This window comes from Rhincodon typus, chromosome 21 (assembly GCF_021869965.1).
Source record: "Rhincodon typus isolate 14 chromosome 21, sRhiTyp1.1, whole genome shotgun sequence".
In the NCBI taxonomy this organism is placed as follows: domain Eukaryota; kingdom Metazoa; phylum Chordata; class Chondrichthyes; order Orectolobiformes; family Rhincodontidae; genus Rhincodon; species Rhincodon typus.
The window spans coordinates 42,465,198-42,484,490 of record NC_063352.1 but is presented as its reverse complement, the minus strand read 5'-3'; the positions used below and the strand labels follow the sequence as shown (position 1 = coordinate 42,484,490).

The following is a 19,293-nucleotide window of genomic DNA, read 5'->3' as shown; positions in this document are numbered from 1 at the left end:
TTCCTGCTCCTCCGATGCTGCTTGGCCTGCTGTGTTCATCTAGCTCTGCACCTTGTTATCTCAGATTCTCCAGCATCTGCAGTTCCTACTATCTCTGAATCATTTATGCTGATGTTGGGAGGTGCGATTTAAGGAGTGACTGGATAAGTGGAGCTGGAGCCCAGGGAGTGAAAATTAGGCAGACAAAGAGATGGTTTAGCAGGGTCAAGTGGATTAAAGGAGCCTTCGTTATATACATAGGATGATAATGAGGACCACAAGTAGGTGAAAGCAACCCATGTCATGACAGGGCCTGGGATGTGGCAATGGGTAAAGGACATGGAAGGTTCAAGCTCCAAATATATTGAATTCAATACAGTGTGCTGAAGGTTGCAAGGTCCCCGAGTGGAAAATGAGATGCTGTTCTGCCAGCTTGCACAAGTACAGCTACTGCTATAATGTAGGAAACACAGCTGAATTAATACTTTTCAATTGAATTCTAAATTTTGAGGTGGGTAGTAGTTTTGCTTAGCAATATAAAAATGGAACAGTAGCCTGCCCAAATGGCAGTTATACCTTCAGCACTAAACCCTCAGCTCTGGAATTTCCTTCCTACCGTCTCCACCTCTCTTTCCTGCTTTAAGGTGCTCCTTAAAACCGACCACTGACGAAGCTGGTCACTAGTCACACTATCTCCTCAGGTGCCTTAGTGTCAATTTATCTTTGATAATGTTCTTGAGGTGCATTGGTACATTTTGGTAAGTTAAAGGTGCTGAATAAATTGAAGTTGCTCTTAAGTCACAACCTGCAGACCATGGGGAGAGCTTTACAGGGCTTGCAAGGGTGAGAAACATGGGCAGACCAGTGACTTAATTAGGTTGGAGCTGAACTTTCACTTTCCTGACAGTGAATACAGATTTAGAGGTTATGTTAATAGCATGTTTGTAGCGAGATGGGCTATACACCATTTTGTGGCAGGCTCCTACTTGTAATGTTTTTGCATGCAATGAAGATTCATCATTTTACATAAGTTGATCCTATCTTCATAATTAGTGATCAATACGAAAGAATCTTGCGTCACCAATTTGTTTAAAGGTGGGGTGCACCAGTTTTCAGTTGTGTTCTATGGCCAGTGGTTTTCCTTGTTGAACACTGCAGCATAAGCAAAGGGAGCCAGTGTATGGCAGTTTGCAAGAAGGTTCGGGACCAGGAAGAGTAAATTGGGAGTGAGGACACATCAGATGCATGGAGGACTGAGTTGAGAAGTTCCTGGTATTAGGATATTGTGGGTACAGTCAGTCAGTCAATGTAAGAAAATGACGGGCTTAAAGGGCAGGGGCAGTACTGGCCAAGCGTGGGTGTACCTCAGGCTGTTAGCTAACGTCGTCCTTACAGCGCTTTGAATTTACCCATAATGTCTTAAATATTCATGGGGAGCATGATCTTGCACAATCTCCTCTACAATGCAGTAGACAGGAGGGCCATCTGAGCTTGCAAGTTCAACCAAATCTGGACACTAACATGAACATTCAATAAAAAGAAACGCAAAAATACACTGAATTTGAATCTTCCAATTATTTAGCCAAGTGACAGTTTCATTGAGTTTCATGTGGGGCTTCTCTCCATGAAACCTAGCAAGTTTCTCTCATGCTATTTTACCAAACAAGCTTCATAAACTCTCTCTCCCACGCTATAGCGCTAACTTGATTTTATCACTTGCCACAGTGGGAAGAACTCACCAATGCCCAGATATCCCAGAATAAACCAGGACCGCTGGTGCCCACGCCATTTCTAAAAAGGCCATTGTGCTTGCGGACAAACACGGTTAGTCCAGAGCTGCACAGTAAAGGACATTTACCTCAGATGTGGCTTGCCTTGCATTGCAAGCAGGCACCAGGAGGACCTGGTGGAGAATGTGACACAGGGGTGGGACATTCTTTTCCCCCAGGACTACCAGAGTAGGCCATGCCATCAGACTCTGCCAGCTTGATCAGAGATTGCCACTTAGGTCATTGTAGTCTCAGCTGTCTGGAGGAATGCCCAGTAGTGTAGAAAGAATGTCAATGACCTACAATGCTTGGCCAGGCTAAGTGCTGCCATATTTTCTCTGCTCCCCTGCCCTCACTCACTCTGCTACTGCATCCACCTCCCACCAAGCCTCATGCTCTACCACTCCTCACTATTGCACACAGTACCTTCCCTCACTCGCACTTACCCTCTTTAAACACACCCCAGTCTCCTAATCCTCCTTGGCCATTGCACTGACGACTCATCTACTCATTCGCTCAAGAAACTTCCCCATTTTCCCCCCACCTACACCAGCACTAATAGCTGTGCCGCCCATTTCTATATCACTCGATCCCTCCCTTTCTCTCTGTGTACGGAAAAGGAAAGCCCACAATAGGGGCTGCAAGATTGACCACCACTGGTGAACTGCTCAAATCTGGCTCTTCATTTAATAAGAGAAGAGAATCCTCACCCTGATCACCACCCCCACCCCCAGCCCCATCTCCCTTGGCTGAGTGACCGTGCCTAGCCTCTGGACTGAGATTGGAGTTTGTCCTTGACTTACTGTGTGGAAACCCTGGTTTGAAGGTTGTCTCCCTCGACTTGACTGAGAACTGCTGATGCCCACGTCAAGCTTCCTGGCTTGGTAAGTTGTGGCATGGCAGGGATGCTGTGAGCCTGGTAACTTTGGCTGGGTGGGGACAAAGCGCAAAGAGTCATGGAGAGGCAGGACATGGATGCCGAGAGCATCGAAATAGGCGCTAAGTGAGTGAATGGGTCCCAAGAGCAAGCAAGCAGCCATGAGCTGCAGTCTGGTCCAGTTTGAGAGCTAGATGTCTGCCCAAATAGGCAAAACATACTTGGAGGAGCATTTCAATGCTAGTTGATTTTGCATCAGGAGTGTCCTGTAAGTCGATTGAAGAGGCGGCATGAGGGTTTTGAGGGGATGGCAGATACCAGTGGAGGTTCATGCAGTTGGTGGGTAACAAGAATGTCCTGAATCGTTGGTGTTGGGTATCCAAAATGGATCCAGAGGAACAAGCGGTGAGCTACAATCACCAGGTACCCGTCTAACTTCCTTCTCAAGACTAGCCTCACGGTGGGTGTTAGGATAGGAAGCTGCATATTAACGAGGTCAGACATGCAACTGTCGAGATTGATAACAAGCAAAATCCTCGTTAATATTGAGAATCTCATCCGAATACCCGGAATTCTGTTGGAAAAATGTAGCTCATTGGTCTAGACTTTGAGAAATGCCTCACTAGACTTCTCACGCAATTTTCCCAAATTTCTCACCACATTCCAGAATGCTTTAGATTCTGCACATGGTTTACTACACATAAATAATGTTCCTGACTCCCTGGCAACTATAGTCTCAACAAATAACAATGATGTGCACGTGAATAATGCAAAGAAAAGAATGCAAAATGTTTACAAGCAAAATTTATATTTGAATATAAACACTGTACCACCTAAGGCTAGTAGATTTTCAGCGACAGTCCAATGTTTTACTTGTCGTGCTCCCCACGTGGTAAGATGCCAGCCACTGTTGAGTTAAGTAAGGCTTTTAATTAGGCCTTAATGATAACAGGGTGGGAAGACTGCTCACCAGCACTTCTACTTCAGACATTTGAGTGAATGCGTGAATGTGGTGAGGACCACATACTCAGTATTTTCCTACCTTATTAAACAGACGCCTCTACCACCAAATTGGTCAAGGAGGAGGGAACTAAATTCTTCCCAATGTTTCAGATTGAACTGCACTTAAAAATGGAACAGAGCAATGAAAAGGGAAATGGAAACGCAAAGAAAAGGAAGCATACACAAACAATTTGTCAAATAAAAATGGACTGATCTATAACTTGTTCAGATAACAAACAAGTGATGGCAATATTAGCATTAACATGAGATGAATGTACCTTCATTGTTCAGTTCTGCTGACAACTCTATTCATCATGTTTCCTTTACTGCATTCCTATCTGTTCTTATTGATCTTATAATGTAAAACTTATTTCTTGGAGATTATTTGATGTGTGGCACAAAACTCTCAACAACTTTGCAAAAATTGCACCTCCAGAACAACATACTTCCAACAGTAAGTTAACACTTCCAGTTTGTATACCATTAGACATCTCTGAATGATTGAGCCAGCAGAATGAAGTGTAGACCATGGACAACAGAGACTGCAAAAAAAGGAAACTAAGAAAGATTTGCACACATCTGAGAATACTTTATTCATCAGCATTTGTGATTAGTTCAAATGCATGTTCCAAAAGTAAAGCAATATAAAAACAAGTTCCAATTGTATGAAGGAACAAAAGATTTAAATGGTGACTCTGTTCATCATCACAGCACTTTACAGCTAATTAATTATTTTGGAATTATTACTACTGTTGTGGCAATCAATTTGTACAGGGAGCTGTCACCGAAGTAGCAATGCAATAAATTATTAGGCTATTCATCTTTGGAGGAGCTGACATTGGATAGGGCATTGGGAGAAATTCCAGACTGTGCCACAGGATTATTTAGACCTACCTGAACACTTCGAGAAGAATTTAATGAGGTGGTGGGGTGACCTGACCTCGACCAGCAAAACTGGTGGCACTACTGCCGATCCAATCTCCAGGAGGCTTTGAAGCAATCAAGTACTTCGTTAGCAGTAGAAACCCTGCCAATGGGACACGTGGCTCCAACAGTGACGTTTCAATACTGCAAATTCCTCATGAGCTGTGGCTTTTGCCATTTTAACTCTCTTGGCTACCCACCAATGAAAAGTAAGCAAGGGTGGGAAGAGGAGACACGCGGACAGGGTCGACAGTTGTTGTGGACAGAAGAGAGTGGGGTCAGCAGCAAGGGCAGGGATTGGCTTTCAGTGCGCACCACCTCCTTGATGCCTCAATTGAGCCATCCCTCAATCAACTACTGAGTGGCTGTGGCCTCCGCAGAGGGTTTCAAGCAAACCTGACTGGTCTCCCTGCATGGCAATCACCCCACCTACTGCAGTCATTTTAGTGGCACATGGGAAGTGAGTATTAATTGCCCATGGAATGGCCTGAATTGGCCCCTTGTCAGGAAGGATGCCCACAGGCTCTCCCAGCTGGACATATTTGGAGGGATGCAAGGATATTTCCCTGCATGCTCCACCCGTTTAAACAGACCTCCTGCCTCCAAAACATACATTAAATTCCACCCCCTTAGCTTTGTTTAACATCCCATGTAAAGGACAGCAGATCCAACTATGCAGCACTGTACTGATGTGGCAGTCAAAACTAAGTGCAAATTACTGTACAAAAGGTGAACCCGTAACCCTACTGACTGAGAGGTGATATTGCTACGACTGGATCAAATTAATCATTTTTGCTGCCAGAACTGTTGAGCTTCTCCAGCAATTTCTGTTTTTGTTTCTGATTTCCAGCATCCAAAGTTCTTTTGGTTTTTATTTAGGGTTTTACAGATTTTGACTAACCTGTTAAAGGCTGCAGGAGTACTTTAGTAACTGGATCTCCACTGTAAAAACCTTTTGCAAGGACAATCATCTCTGTCTGAGATGGTTTGGGGTTTTGACAACCTTTATAATAATCAGACAGAAAAAATACATTAGCTTTCTCTGGATAAATCAGATACTTTTTAATTTAAAAGTTTAACTTACTTATCCTTACGAATTAATATAAATGGGCAAATACCTAATTCCAAACCAAACAGCAATGCCCCAATTATTTATATTCTGAAAACTGGCTGTGATTATTTTGGAAATCAATTTACAGATTTCACTCTTAATTCTATTGTCTGAGAAGCAACCTCTCTCTTCCTTCATGTCTCTGGATTCTCTCTCCACCACTATCTCTACTAAATTGGTCACTGGGATGAGGAAATGATCCTATGAGAAGGGTGTTGAGTAAATTGGGTGCCTATTCTCTGGATTTTAGAAGATTTACAGCTGATCTCATTGAAATGGACTAGATTCTGAAGGGACTTGATAGGGTACAGACTGAGAGGTTGTTTCTGTTGGTTATAGAATCTAAAATGTGCGCAAAGTTTTACGATAAGGGAACAGTCATTTAGGACTAAGATTAGGAGAAATTATTTCACTCAAACAGTTGTGAATTTATGGAATTGTCTACCGCAGAAGGTTGAAAATGCTCCATTGGTGAATAAATTTTAGGGGGTGATAGAGTTTCGGACTCTATGTGAATCAAGGAGTATGGGCAGTAGGCCAGAAAGTGGAGTTGCATGATGGTATGAAATGATGGAGCTAGCTCAATAGGTTATATGGTCAACTCCTGCTCCTATTTCTCATGGTCTTGTGTATACGGGGATAATGCAGGAAGGTGGAACTGAAGTAGAAGATCAGCAATAATTTTATTGAATGATGGCACAGGCCTGAAGAGCCAAATGGTATAATCCTGCAGTTATGATGTTAGCACAATGGTACTGTCTGCTTACGTTATTAATATCCCAATGCTGTGTTTTTCTCAGTATATTTCTTTATTCCTTCAATTTAGCCTATCGCATTAAAACAAAGCTTCAGTGAACCCTGCCAGATTCTAACTCAATCTTTCCACAATCAGTTTTTCTACAATATTTTAAAACCCATGAAATTTAATCACTCCTTCCACTCTTGCTTCAGTTTCTCCTTTTTAGATCATGGGAGCTTTCCTGCGTAATGGCCTTCGGTTTTTCACCTTTTGTTTCAGACAGATGATCAGCTATTAAGAGTTAAATTACAACTATGGCATTCTGTTGATGTTATCGGTAACTTCCAATAGATCATATGGAATGAAACCCGCCCACCCCTCCCATCCTAGCAACAGTCTGAATCTCAGAAGCTAGGCTGCATGGTTGGGTACCCTTAGCTGCAATAGTGCACCGTCTGGTCAATGCTGCAGGGCAGCATGAGTTAATGCAAAAAAACAGCTTTGGAGCATGACATGTGAAACCTCAAGGCGGGGTAATGATGCTAAGTTAATCATAAAGGTTTGACTTTTATTTCTCTAAATTTATGTCCAAAGAAAGATCTGTGAGAATCTGTCCTATAGTTAATGCTACCCTTTAAAGTCTATGACAATGCATCTTTCTCTCACATCTTTACAGCCTTGCCTATCTATTGTGTTCAGTGTTTATCAGCAGCTAATTCATTCTGGAGCAGCTGTAATTATCTACTTTACCTTGGGTTTCTTCAGTACACATCATGTGCGTCTTTCCTTCGTTTGTATTTTTACCAATTGCGTGTTCAATCAGCATCCTATTCACAGCAACATGACCTCTGACCTGTGACAACATTAGGTTTAACACTAGTGTCAACAATCTCACTCTATATGTGAAAACCTGTCTTATTCAGACCCAGTTTCATTTTAAACTTCCTACATGTCTCACTGCTGCCCTCAAATGGCTTAAAACTATAATAATAAAAACTAATAGTAAAATTGTCATAGTCCTAGCTAATCATAAGCTTGGTCCTTCATGGTAACCTCAGCCAATGCAGGCATTGAACCCATGCTGTTGGCATCATACTGCATCACAAACCAGACATCCAGCCAACTGAGCTAACTGTGACCTCTGAGGATATTCATGAAATTTATTGGAAACTAATTAACTTATTTTGGATAATACTACCTTCAAACACTTAAAGGTTTTTAAATTATAAATAATTACTAGATTATGAATCCTAATGAACAAAGAATAATCCCTCACATACTAAATTTAAATATGCTGGGACATCTGTTAATGTCACTGAAAATCGAAGGGAAGACGTATGACAGAGGAAAAAATCATTCCTCCTTCCCTTCAGCTTTAGAGTGTGCAACAAGGGCAGGTTTATGATGAGGTTAGGAAGTGTAAGAGGGAACAACGTCAGTGATAAAACAATTTATTTCATGAAACGGTTAGAACTAGCCTCAAGCCCTTAATGTTACTTTGAGCTCGACAGCTGTAACTCTAATGGTACACAGCCATCTAGTGGCAGGGATTGAGTACCTCATCAATTCATTTTGATTACAATACCATCAACACACAGGAACCAGAGAAAATTAACTCCCATCATCATTTTGTGTCTTATTCAGTGTTCCTAATGAGAATGGTGGTAGAGACACCAGCAACTCATCTGTATTTCACTTCTGTCTGGACATTTTCCCTGCTATAGGAAGGATGTTGTTCTTGAAAGGGGTCAGAAAATATTTACATGATTGCCAGGAATGGAGGGTTTGAGCTTTAGGGAGAGGCTGAATAGGCTGGAGCGATTTTCCCTGGATCGCCATAGCTGAGGGGTGACCTTAAAGAGGTTTAGAAGGTCATGAAGAGCATGGATGGGGTGAACAGCCAAGACATTTTTCCCCCAGGGTAGTGGAGTGCAAAACTAAAGAGCATAGGTTTAAAGTGAGAGGAGAAAGATTTAAAAGGAACCTGGGAGGTAGCATTTTACACAGAGGGTGGTACATGTATGGAACGAGCTGCCAGAAGAGCTGCTGGAGACTGAACAATTACAACATTTAAAAGGCATCAGGATAGGTTTATGAATAGGAAGGTTTTAGAGGGATGTGGACCAAATGCTGGCAAATGGGGCTAGATCAGTTGAGAAAACTTGGTTGGCATGGGCAAGTTGAACCAAAGGGTTTGTTTTTGTGCTGTATAACTCTATGATTCTATTTCAACTACAAGACTAGACTATTCCAGTGTGGGTGGATATCATGAGGAAATGGGAAGAGGGCTATCCCTGTACTCATCCAAACATTCAGCACCTGTAATTTCCAGGTGGAGCCATGGATAATAAATTCTTGCTGGGAACAGAGATGAAATAGCAGCATACTTTACTTCTGTGCCCCTAACTTAGAAATGGGATGATGTGGTGACTGGGTAAAAGGAGCAAGGTACAGTCATTTTCAGTCAATTCAAAAACAAAATACAAAATCACTTAAGTTTAAATAAAGGATTAGTCAAATTTTATAGTCAAATTGGACTAGAAATGTGCTTTGGGCATTCTGACACTAGGCTTCTGCTTACCTGGCCTGCTCAACATTCAGTTCTACCAAACACAACAATGAAAATTTTGAAGTGAATATTGGGTATGGATATGCAGCAGAATTATCATCATCTTATAATGTGACGGCCTAAAAGAAATTTCTACCCCAATGACTTCAGGACATTGTAGGGTTTGATTGGTACTGCAAAGAAATGTTGCACAAACTGTATATGCACACAATCAATTAAACAAGTTGAAGAAAAGCATACCAGAGCCAGGTAAACCTTGGTAACCAGACGGTCTCTGAAACACCGATAGGCCTTGGCAGCTGCCAGCTTACTGAAAGCAATACACAGTGCCCCACTGGTGGAAAAGTCCAGCTGATGGCAAAATCTGTCAGAAACATAAAACAAAATGATGGGAATCACAGCACAAACATCCCTTGCATTGCCTGAATTAACCAGACTTCAGATGGCACCTGAAATTCTTCAAAACTACATTAAGATTACATGTTGAGCCAATGGTATACTGCATGCCTTTCTGTGTATAAGCTGAAGATCAGAGTAACATCATGGTTACAAAGTCCAACTCTGTTGTTTCTGATGTGTAACAAAAGACCTGGTGAAAAGGCAATGCCACCGCTGTTAATAAGAAATTCTTTGTCAACTAAATCTCTAATTCAATATGGGCCTCTTATATTACACATAATGACCAAGAAAATATGAAATTAATTATCATAACCAAACCTTGCCTTATCAGTTTAAGCTAGAGTCTTTGATCAGTCGGTACTAATTCCATCCTCAGCCTCTTTTATGCAAAGATACTGTCATAACAATGGTAATGTATGGACTATCCATTGTCATCAACTAACTTTAATACCTCAGACCGTCATGGATCAAAACAGTTTAAAAGTGAAAAAGCTCGAACCTAAAATGGCTGCAGCAAACAATTGAGCTTTGATTAAGGCAAGTTCAGGAAAACCAAAATTGTCTATCTAAAAATATTGAAACTAGTCAGTGATATCAGGCATCAAGGAACTCATACTTCTGGTTTTAAACCGCAGTTGTGTGATAAGTTGCATATTTTGAAACCGTTGCCTGCAACCATCCAGCTTGGAAAGACAGAGCAGCCAGACATATGACCAATTTCAGGAGCTGCTTGGTAAAGCAACGGAGAGAAAAAAAGAAAATGGATTGCTAACAGCAAGGATGGTAAGATTCCCCCATCCCCTGTTTCCTTTTCATCCTTTTTAAAGTCAGCAACATAGATGAAATACACTCCAGTGTTATGGGGACCAAATATCATGTTTCTAATGAGATGGGGCTTCCTCAGCATGGCGTAAATTTCTGGTCTGAATGCCTCACTGGATAAGTTCAGGAAATCTCAAGTTGCTGTTTCAAGGCCAGTCAATGGCATCTAGCAAAGAATATTTGTCGGCTTGTGCTGTCTCAACTAAGCAAACATTTGCCCTGATAGCATGTACTACTACAACAACTTGCACCTTTAAAGTAGTAGAATGTTCCTTGACACTTCATACCAAATCTGCTTCTCCGGTTCTCTAATGCATTCGCAACATACAATGAAATTACACACATTTGAATACTAAATGTTAATATAGAAATTCCAGGCCTTGTTGAAATCCTGACAAAGAGGTTTCAGGTTTAAATAAACACCAAGTGTAAAGTTACTGGGAGTCTGGCTTTTAAACTCTTTTGACCTATTGCATATAATTGTTTTTACAAAGTAACATTATCATAATTATAGCCCTGTTTTGGCAGAATCCCAGGTCAGCATACTGACAAAAGACTTGGGGGAGCTAGTGTTTCTGGCCTGCCAGCAATTGCAGTAAAGAGATATATATTCTTCTGTGTGAACAGCAACAGGCTTTATTGAACATAACTACCGACAGAGGATGGTAGGAGACATCATCTTATCTGAAGCCCTACAAACCCAAGCTCCAAGTCCATATGAATTAACTGGCATCATATCAACCAGCATTCTTGATAAAAGTTATATACCTTGAGGTTGTTGACTTGCTCGCTGAGCTGGCTTGTTCTCGTGCAGACATTTCATCACCATGCTAGGTGACATCATCAGTGGAGCCTCTGATGAAGCGATGTTATTCTACTAATAAAGCAGAATACTAATAATAGAATAACATCGCTTCATCGGAGGGTCCACTGATGATGTCACCTACCATGATGACAAAACATCTGAACGAGAACAAGCCAGCTCGGCGAGCAAGTCAACAACCTCACCCACAACCCTAGCTACAGATCTTTGCCAAAACTTTAAAGTTATATATCTTAAATACCGCATTCTATGCAATGTTCAAGTATTTATACTGTAAATAAAGTATAACAGTGATGTGCATAGACCCTGCATTATGTTTCTGTTACTTACTGCGTGCTTTTACATTGGTTTTAGGAGATGTGATGATGTTTTTACATGGATTTTTTGAGTGATTTAATGTCTCGAAGCTTCGCTTGGTCAGGGTTTACTGTGGTTGTGTGTACCTTTTGGTTATCCGAAAATCTGATCAGCTGGCACACTCTTAGTGCCATAGGTGCTGGTTAATAAAAAGTGCCCTAGTTATATGATTTGTTAGAACACTGGCCTCAGTTTGGTTTAAGTGAAGCTGCTCCCAATAAAACAGCTCTCTTTTTCCTGAATATGGTGCCAGTGCTTCATAGTTACTACATGAATGAGTTTAAGTTTCCCTGATGGGATCAATTCAGAACACAGGAACCATAGTAAACCCAGATGCCATAACTTAAGTGACAGAGTACTCACCTAAACCCATAGTACGTATCTGGGTCAACAAGCTCGGGAAACCGGTGCTTCAATTGAGACTGGACGGTTAGCTTCTCATACCACATCTTACTATCAATGCGAATATCCCAGTGCTTGTTCACCACCAAGAAATCTGAGCTCTGGTATAGAATACACAGGTTGTCTATTCTGGCAGTCTCCATATCACTGAGCCATGCCACAGCTATCTAAGGGAAGACAAAAAATTGAAGATGGGCTCTGCTACTTTAATGCAGAAATAAAAGACTGCAGATGTTAAGAAATCTGAAAAAAAAAAATAAAATAAATCATAAATTTGCTAAAACTCATTTCCACAGCCATTTCACATTCCTCAGTGACAGCCTCCGGCTCAGACTCATCCCAACTGAAGTTTCATCCCTCATGTTTTGAGTCATCCCAGGATCACAGATACTTCCGTGACTTTCAACGTTTCAAGGATAGCTGCTCTCGCCTTATCCTAAGATCCACACTCAGTGCCATGCGATGCCACATGCACACTCTCAACCTTTCTCTCCAACAGCATTGCAACACACTGGCTCAGGGCTGCACCACTCCGCAGTTCCACTTCATCCTCCGGTTCATTCGTCGTGCTAACAAGAAACTTTTTCTTTTCCTTTTCCTTTCAGGCATCAAGGCCCACAGGATGCAACAATTCAAAGATACCCATGGCCCTCTGGAACCCTCCTCTCCTTCCCTTCCCTCTGACTCCATCCCCTCTCCCAACCCCACCTCCTGTCAGGTATTCACTGTACCTCCCAACTTCCAACTGTCTGATGCTGAGCGTTCTGTACTCAGCAAAGGCCTCAGCTTTATCCCTCTGCGTCCCCACCTTAACGAATTTCGAGCACGACATGACGCCGAACTCTTCTTCCGCCATCTTCACCTCCATGCTCATTTCTTTGGACAAGAGTCCTCTCCCCGTCTCACAGACCCCTTTGCTCAGTTCCAACACTCTCCCTCCACCTGGACCCCTCCCTCTGACCTTTTACCTGCACTCGATCTGTTCATTGAGAACTGTCGACGTGACATTAGTCGCCTCAATTTCTCTGCCCTCCCCTCACCAAACCCAACCTAACTCCCTCCAAACTGACTGCACTCCGTGCACTCAGATCTAACCCTGACTTTGCCATCAAGCCTGCCGATAAGGGTGATGCTGTTGTAGTCTGGCATACTGACCTCTACCTTGCAGAGGCTGAGCGCCAACTCTCAGATACCTCCTCCTACCTTCCCCGGGACCATGACCCCACCATAACACATCAGGCCATTGTATCTACTACGATAATTGATCTCATTTCATCTGGTGATCTCCCCACTTCTGCTTCCAAGCTGATAGATCCCCAGCCCGCACAGCTCGCTTCTACCTCCTCCCAAAAACCCACAAACAGGACTGTCCAGGCAGACCCAATGTTTCAGCCTGTTCCTGCCCCACAGAACTCATCTCTTCCTACCTTGACTCAGTCTTCTCCCCCCGGTCCAGTCCCTGCCCACATACATCCATGATTCCTCTGACACCTTACGCCGGTTTCAAAACTTCCAGCTTTCTGGTTCTAGACACCTCCGCTTTACCATGGACATGCAATCCCTGTACATATCCATTCCCCACCAGGAGGGTCTTAGGGCTCTCCGCTTCTTCCTACAGCAAAGACCTTAACCATCCCCACCCATCACCACCCTCCTCCGCTTGGCCAAGCTCGTCCTCACCCTCAACAACTTCTCTTTTAACACCTCTCATTTTCTTCAGGTAAAGAGGGGTGGCTGTGGGTACACGCATGGGCTCCAGTTATGCCTGTCTCTTCATGGGGTACGTGGAACATTCCTTGATCCAGTCTTATTCTGGCCCCCACCCACAACTCTTTCTCCGATACATCGATGATATCATCGATGCTGCTTCCCTCTCTCGTCTGGAATGGGAAATTCATCAACTTAATCAATTTCGCCTCCAATTTCCGCCCTGTCCTCACTTTCACCTGATCTATCTCTGACTCCTCCCTTCCGTTTCTCGACATTTCTGTTTCATTTCTGGGGATTGACTGGCCTCTAAAATCCACTACAAACCCACTGACTCCCACAGCTACTTGGACCATACATCCTCACACCCCACTTCCTATAAGGACTCCATCCCATTCTCTCAGTTCTTCTGTCTCCATCGCATATGTTCAGATGAGGCCAACTTCGACAAGGGAGCCTTCAAAATGTCCATGTTCCTCCTCAACCAAGGATACTCCAGCACTGTTGTCGACAGGACCCTCAACCAGGTTTGACCCATCTGCCGCACTTCCACCCTCACCCCTTCTCTTCCCTCCCGCAACAGCGATAGGGCTCCCCTTGTCCCTACCTACCAGCCCACCAGCATCCACATCCTGAAGATCATCAGACGCCATTTCCACCATCTCCAGCAAGATGCCACGACCAGACACATATTCCCCTCCCCTCCCTTGTCTGCCTTCTGCAGGGACTGTTCCCTCCGGGACACCCTGGTCCACACTTCCTTCACCCCCAACACCTCCCCACAGCCCTACGGCACCTTCCCCTGTAACCAGCGAAGGTGCAACACCCGTCCATTTACCTCCTCACTCCCCAGTATCCAAGGGCTCAAACATACCTTCCAGGTGAAGCAACACTTCACCTGCACTTCCCAGAATCTAGTCTACTGCATTCGCTGCTCACAATGTGGTCTCCTCTACATTGGGAAAACAAAGCATAGACTAGGTGACCGCTTCGCAGAACATCTACTCGCAAAAAAGACCCTGAACTACCCGTTGCCTGCCACTTTAACGCACCACCTTGCTCCCTGACCAACATCTCGGTCTCTGGCTTGCTGCAGTGTTCCAGCGGAGCCGAACGCAAGCTAGAAGAACAACACCTCATTTTCACTTGGAGACCCTGCAGCCCTCCGGACACAATATCAAATTCAATAATTTTAGGGCCTAAACTCTCCCATGTCCCAGCCCCCTATCCCACACACCAGGTCTTGTTACCACATAGCCTGCCATCACATATGACCTGTTATTAGTCACTAATAGTCCCCATTAACAACTAGAACAAAGAACAAAGAAAATTACAGCACAGGAACAGGCCCTTCGGCCCTCCAAACCTGAGCCGATCCAGATCATCCAACTAAACCTGTCGCCTATTTACCAAGGATCTGTATCCCTCTGCTCCCTGCCCATTCATGTTTCTGTCCAGATACATCTTAAATGACGCTATCATGCCCGCCTCTACCACCTCCGCTGGCAACGCGTTCCAGGCACCCACCACCCTCTGCATAAAGAACTTTCCACGTATATCTCCCTTAAACTTTTCCCCTCTCACCTTGAAATCGTGACCCCTAGTAATTGAGTCCCCCACTCTGGGGGAAAGCTGCTTGCTATCCACCCTGTCTATACCTCTCATGATTTTGTAGGCCTCAATCAGGTCCCCCCTCAAACTCCGTCTTTCTAATGTAAATAATCCTAATCTACTCAACCTCTCTTCATAGCTAGCACCCTCCATACCAGGCAACATCCTGGTGAACCTCCTCTGCACCCTCTCCAAAGCATCCACATCCTTTTGGTAATTTGGCGACCAGAACTGCACGCAGTATTCCAGAAGTGGTTGAACCAAAGTCCTGTACAATTGTAACACGACCTGCCAACTCTTGTACTCAATACCCCGTCTGATGAATGAAAGCATGCCGTATGCCTTCTTGATCACTCTATCCACCTGCGTTGCCATCTTCAGAATACAATGGACCTGAACACCCAGATCTCTGTGTATCAATTTTCCCAGGGCTTTTCCATTTACCGTATAGTTCGCTCTTGAATTGGATCTTCCAAAATGCATCACCTCGCATTTACCTGGATTGAACTCCATCTGCCTTTTCTCCGCCCAACTCTCCAATCTATCTATCTATATTCTGCTGCATTCTCCCACAGTCCCCTTCACTATCTGCTACTCCACCAATCTTAGTGTCATCTGCAAACTTGCTAATCAGACCATCTATACCTTCCTCCAGATCATTTATGTATATCAAAAACAACGGTGGTCCCAACACGGATCCCTGTGGAACACCACTGGTCACAGGTCTCCATTTTGAGAAACTCCCTTCCACTACAACTCTCTGCGTCCTGTTGCCCAGCCAGTTCTCTATCAAACTAGCTAGTACATCCTGGACCCCATGCGACTTCACCTTCTCTATCAGCCTACCATGGGGAACCTTATCAAACGCCTTAATGAAGTCCATGTATATGACATCTACAGCCCTTCCCTCATCTATCAACTTTGTCACTTCCTCAAAGAATTCTATCAAGTTGGTAAGACATGACCTTCCCTGCACAAAACCATGCTGCCTACCACGAATAAGCCCATTTTCTTCCAAATGTAAATAGATCCTATCCCTCAGTATCTTCTCCAGCAGCGTCCCCACCACTGATGTCAGGCTCACCGGTCTATAATTACTTGGATTATCCTTGCTACCCTTCTTAAACAAGGGGACAACATTAGCAATTCTCCAATCCTCCGGGACCTCACCCGTGCTCAAGGATGCTGCAAAGATATGTTAAGGCCCCAGCTATTTCCTCTCTCGCTTCCCTCAGTAACCTGGGATAGATCCCATCCAGACCTGGGGACTTGTCCACCCTAATGCCTTTCAGAATACCCAACACTTCCACCCTCCTTATGCCGACTTGACCTAGAGTAATCACTACTCACCCTCCCAGCCAAATTGTTATCAACATTTTGCCTGTCCACTTGCTCTTCTCTCTCTTTAGGCTCTATCCTATCATTTACTCCCTACCCCATCACCCTCCCCTTTTTTCTGCATATAAACTAACGTTTTCCCAGCTACCATCAGTTCTGAGGAAGGGTCACCAGACCCAAAACGCTAACTCTGTTTTTTCCTTCACAGATGCTGCCAGACCTGCTGACCTTTTCCAGCAACTTTGTTTTTGTTCCTTATTTACAGCATCCGTATTTCTTTTGGGTTTTATTTAGAAAATAAATCAGCCATGGTCTAGATGAATGGTGGAGCAGGCTTGATGGGCCAACTCCTATATCCGTTTAATGGGCTTGTGGGAGGCTATCTGTATGAAATTTCATCTTCCATTCTGTGAACAGCCATGACATTGCATTGCGCACAACAGACCTTATCCCTCCCCACATTGCCTATCAAACAATGTACAGATAGGGTTAACAACTCTGGCTGGATAACTGATGGGAGATGTCATTCATGTGATACCTTGACCAGTCTCCTGCCATTGGTCACTCAATCATCAGACAACCCCACTTTTCCATGGCTTTTCAATATGGCTTGGTTTTGACTTTTGAAAATCCAGTCACCCTAAAGTACTACAGGGTGCATGCATCTTAAAGGGAATGCTGCCTATGAGTGGCCTGTTTGACCCCTACATGCACATTCTAGGTTGCTGTGCAGCTTTGGCACTTAGTGCTGGTGTACTGACAACTGGATGAGTTGAAATTTCCTCCAAGTACATACTGAGTAGGATACAGCCATTGTCTTTGCACCCCACACAATGTACAGCATTTCAAATGATTCCATCCTGTCCCTAGCCAATGACGCACACTTAAGTGGGCCCTGAGCCAAGTTTCTGACCCCACATCCTTTCTCCATCACAAACAATCCACCTCCATAATGTCAGTCCGATCCTTCCTCAGCTCATCTGCTATAATACCTCTGCTACACCTACAGTCGGCTGCTCCAAATGTTTCCCTCATCATAATCCCACCTTACTCCCTTCTCCAAACGTCTTTTCTGAAGTTCGGTGACCAGAATTCAACTTTCTCGTTATAGAGTTCATAGGTCCATACGTTGGGGCAATCTATTCATAGAATCATAGAATACAGTGTGGAAATAGGCCCTTCAGCCCAACAAGTCCACACCGAACCTCAGAGCATCCCACCCAGACCCATCCCCCTATAACCCAGCTAATCTACACCTCCCTGAACACTATGGGAAATTTAGCATGGCCAATCCACCTAACCTGCACATCTTTGGACTGTGGGAGGAAATCAATACCTCAAAGATCTAAACTGCTCACAGCCTGTGAGCCTATTTTGAGTGCATATGCTGTTTAGGGCAGTTCCTACCTTGAAAGGGTTAAATGAAATCCAACGATAAACCTATCCTTCGGGATATAAAACAGCAATCCTGGTAGAAGCTAACCAGTGCCCTCCAGGTTCTGCACATGTTCACCCGAGTGTTTATAGTGCCTAGAGTTTAGAAAAGTAAGAGGCAACTTTATTGAAACATACAAGATTCTCAGGGTAAATGCAGAGATGATGTTTCGCCTTGTGGGAGAGTCGAGGACCAGAGGGCATAGTCTCAGAGTAAGGGGTTGCACATTTGGGACTGAAATAGGGAAGAATTTCTTCTCTCACAAGGTTGTGAATTTGGGGATTTGTTTACCAGAAAAGGCTGTCAGGACTGGGTCTTTGGGTATATTCAAGGTTGAGTGTGACAGACTTTTAATCAGTAAGGGAATCAAGGGCTGTGGGGAAAAGTTAGGAAAGTGGAGTTGAGGACCATCAGATTAGCAATGGTCTCATTTAATGACAGAACAGACATAATGGGCTGAATGGCATACTTCAGCTCCCACATTGAATAGGGTCCACATGACTCATCTAAAACTGTTCTGAAGAAGAAACAAAAACAGAGATTGCTGGAAAAGCTGAGCAGGTCTGGCAGCATCTGTGTACAGAAATCTAAGTTAACATTTTGGGTCGGATGATCCTTCCTCAGAACTTCAGGTCACTCGATCTGAAACATTAACTTTGATTTCTTTCCACAGATGCTGCCAGACCGACTCAGCTTTTCCAGCAATTTCTGTTTTTGTTTCTGACTCACAGAATCTACTGTTCTTCTGTTCTGAAGAAGCGTCACTGGACTTGAAACATTAACCCTGATATTCCTTCACAAATACTACCAGGCCTGCTGAGCTTTTCCAGCAATTTCTGTTTTTGTTTAATCTAAAACTGTATTGTTTAGATTCTAAATCATGTAAAATCATTGCACAGTGACCTGCACTGACTGCCAGTGATCTAGAAGCTCGATTTTTTAGATTTGCAAACCCCTCCTCATTGTACTTCCTGCAACCCTTCAGTATTCCTGCTCTCCTTCACGTCTGGCCTGTTGACTGTCCATGACTGCCACTGCCCCTGCCCCTGCCCCTGCCCCTGCCCCTGCCCCTGCCCCAACATCAGTGGCCACGCTCCCAGCTACTGAGTCCTGAGGAAGAGTCACAGCGGACTCGAAATGCTAAGTCTGCTTCTTTTTCTCTCTCCACAGATGCTGAGTTTCTCCAGCACCTTTTGCTTTTCCTGCAGATTTCCAGCATCCACAGTGTTTGAGTTGTAACTCAATCGCTCGGGCGCAAAGCTCTGGAATTCTCTCCACGAACCACTCCAAAATATAAAACCCACCTCCAAGACATCGAGCTGCAGGCCCCCCTCAAGTCTGAAATATGATGCCCTGGGCCCAGGGTGCCCCTCCGTCTGACACAGGCCTCCTCCACAACATTGCAGCCCGGGGCTTCACAAGGCCCACC

The 19,293-nt window shown here is 44.0% G+C and overlaps 1 protein-coding gene across 3 annotated transcripts in view; it reads right to left on the bottom strand.

The window, feature by feature from the left end:
* rpusd1 (RNA pseudouridine synthase domain containing 1) overlaps window positions 1-19,282 on the bottom strand; it is a 27,760-nt gene extending 8,478 nt beyond the window's left edge. The window contains exons 1-6 of one of the 3 annotated variants that reach the window (XM_048609819.1): window positions 19,169-19,282; window positions 17,837-17,959; window positions 11,735-11,940; window positions 9,211-9,334; window positions 7,152-7,254; window positions 5,453-5,554 (exon numbers count right to left, since the gene is read on the bottom strand). In XM_048609819.1, coding sequence (XP_048465776.1) covers window positions 5,453-5,554; window positions 7,152-7,254; window positions 9,211-9,334; window positions 11,735-11,916 — 511 coding nt within the window. In that variant the 5' untranslated portion in view covers window positions 11,917-11,940; window positions 17,837-17,959; window positions 19,169-19,282. The remainder of the gene's footprint in view (window positions 1-5,452; window positions 5,555-7,151; window positions 7,255-9,210; window positions 9,335-11,734; window positions 11,941-17,836; window positions 17,960-19,168) is intronic. The other 2 variants (XM_020530669.2, XM_048609821.1) reach the window with 2 other exon arrangements.
* Window positions 19,283-19,293: the final 11 nt, after the last annotated feature.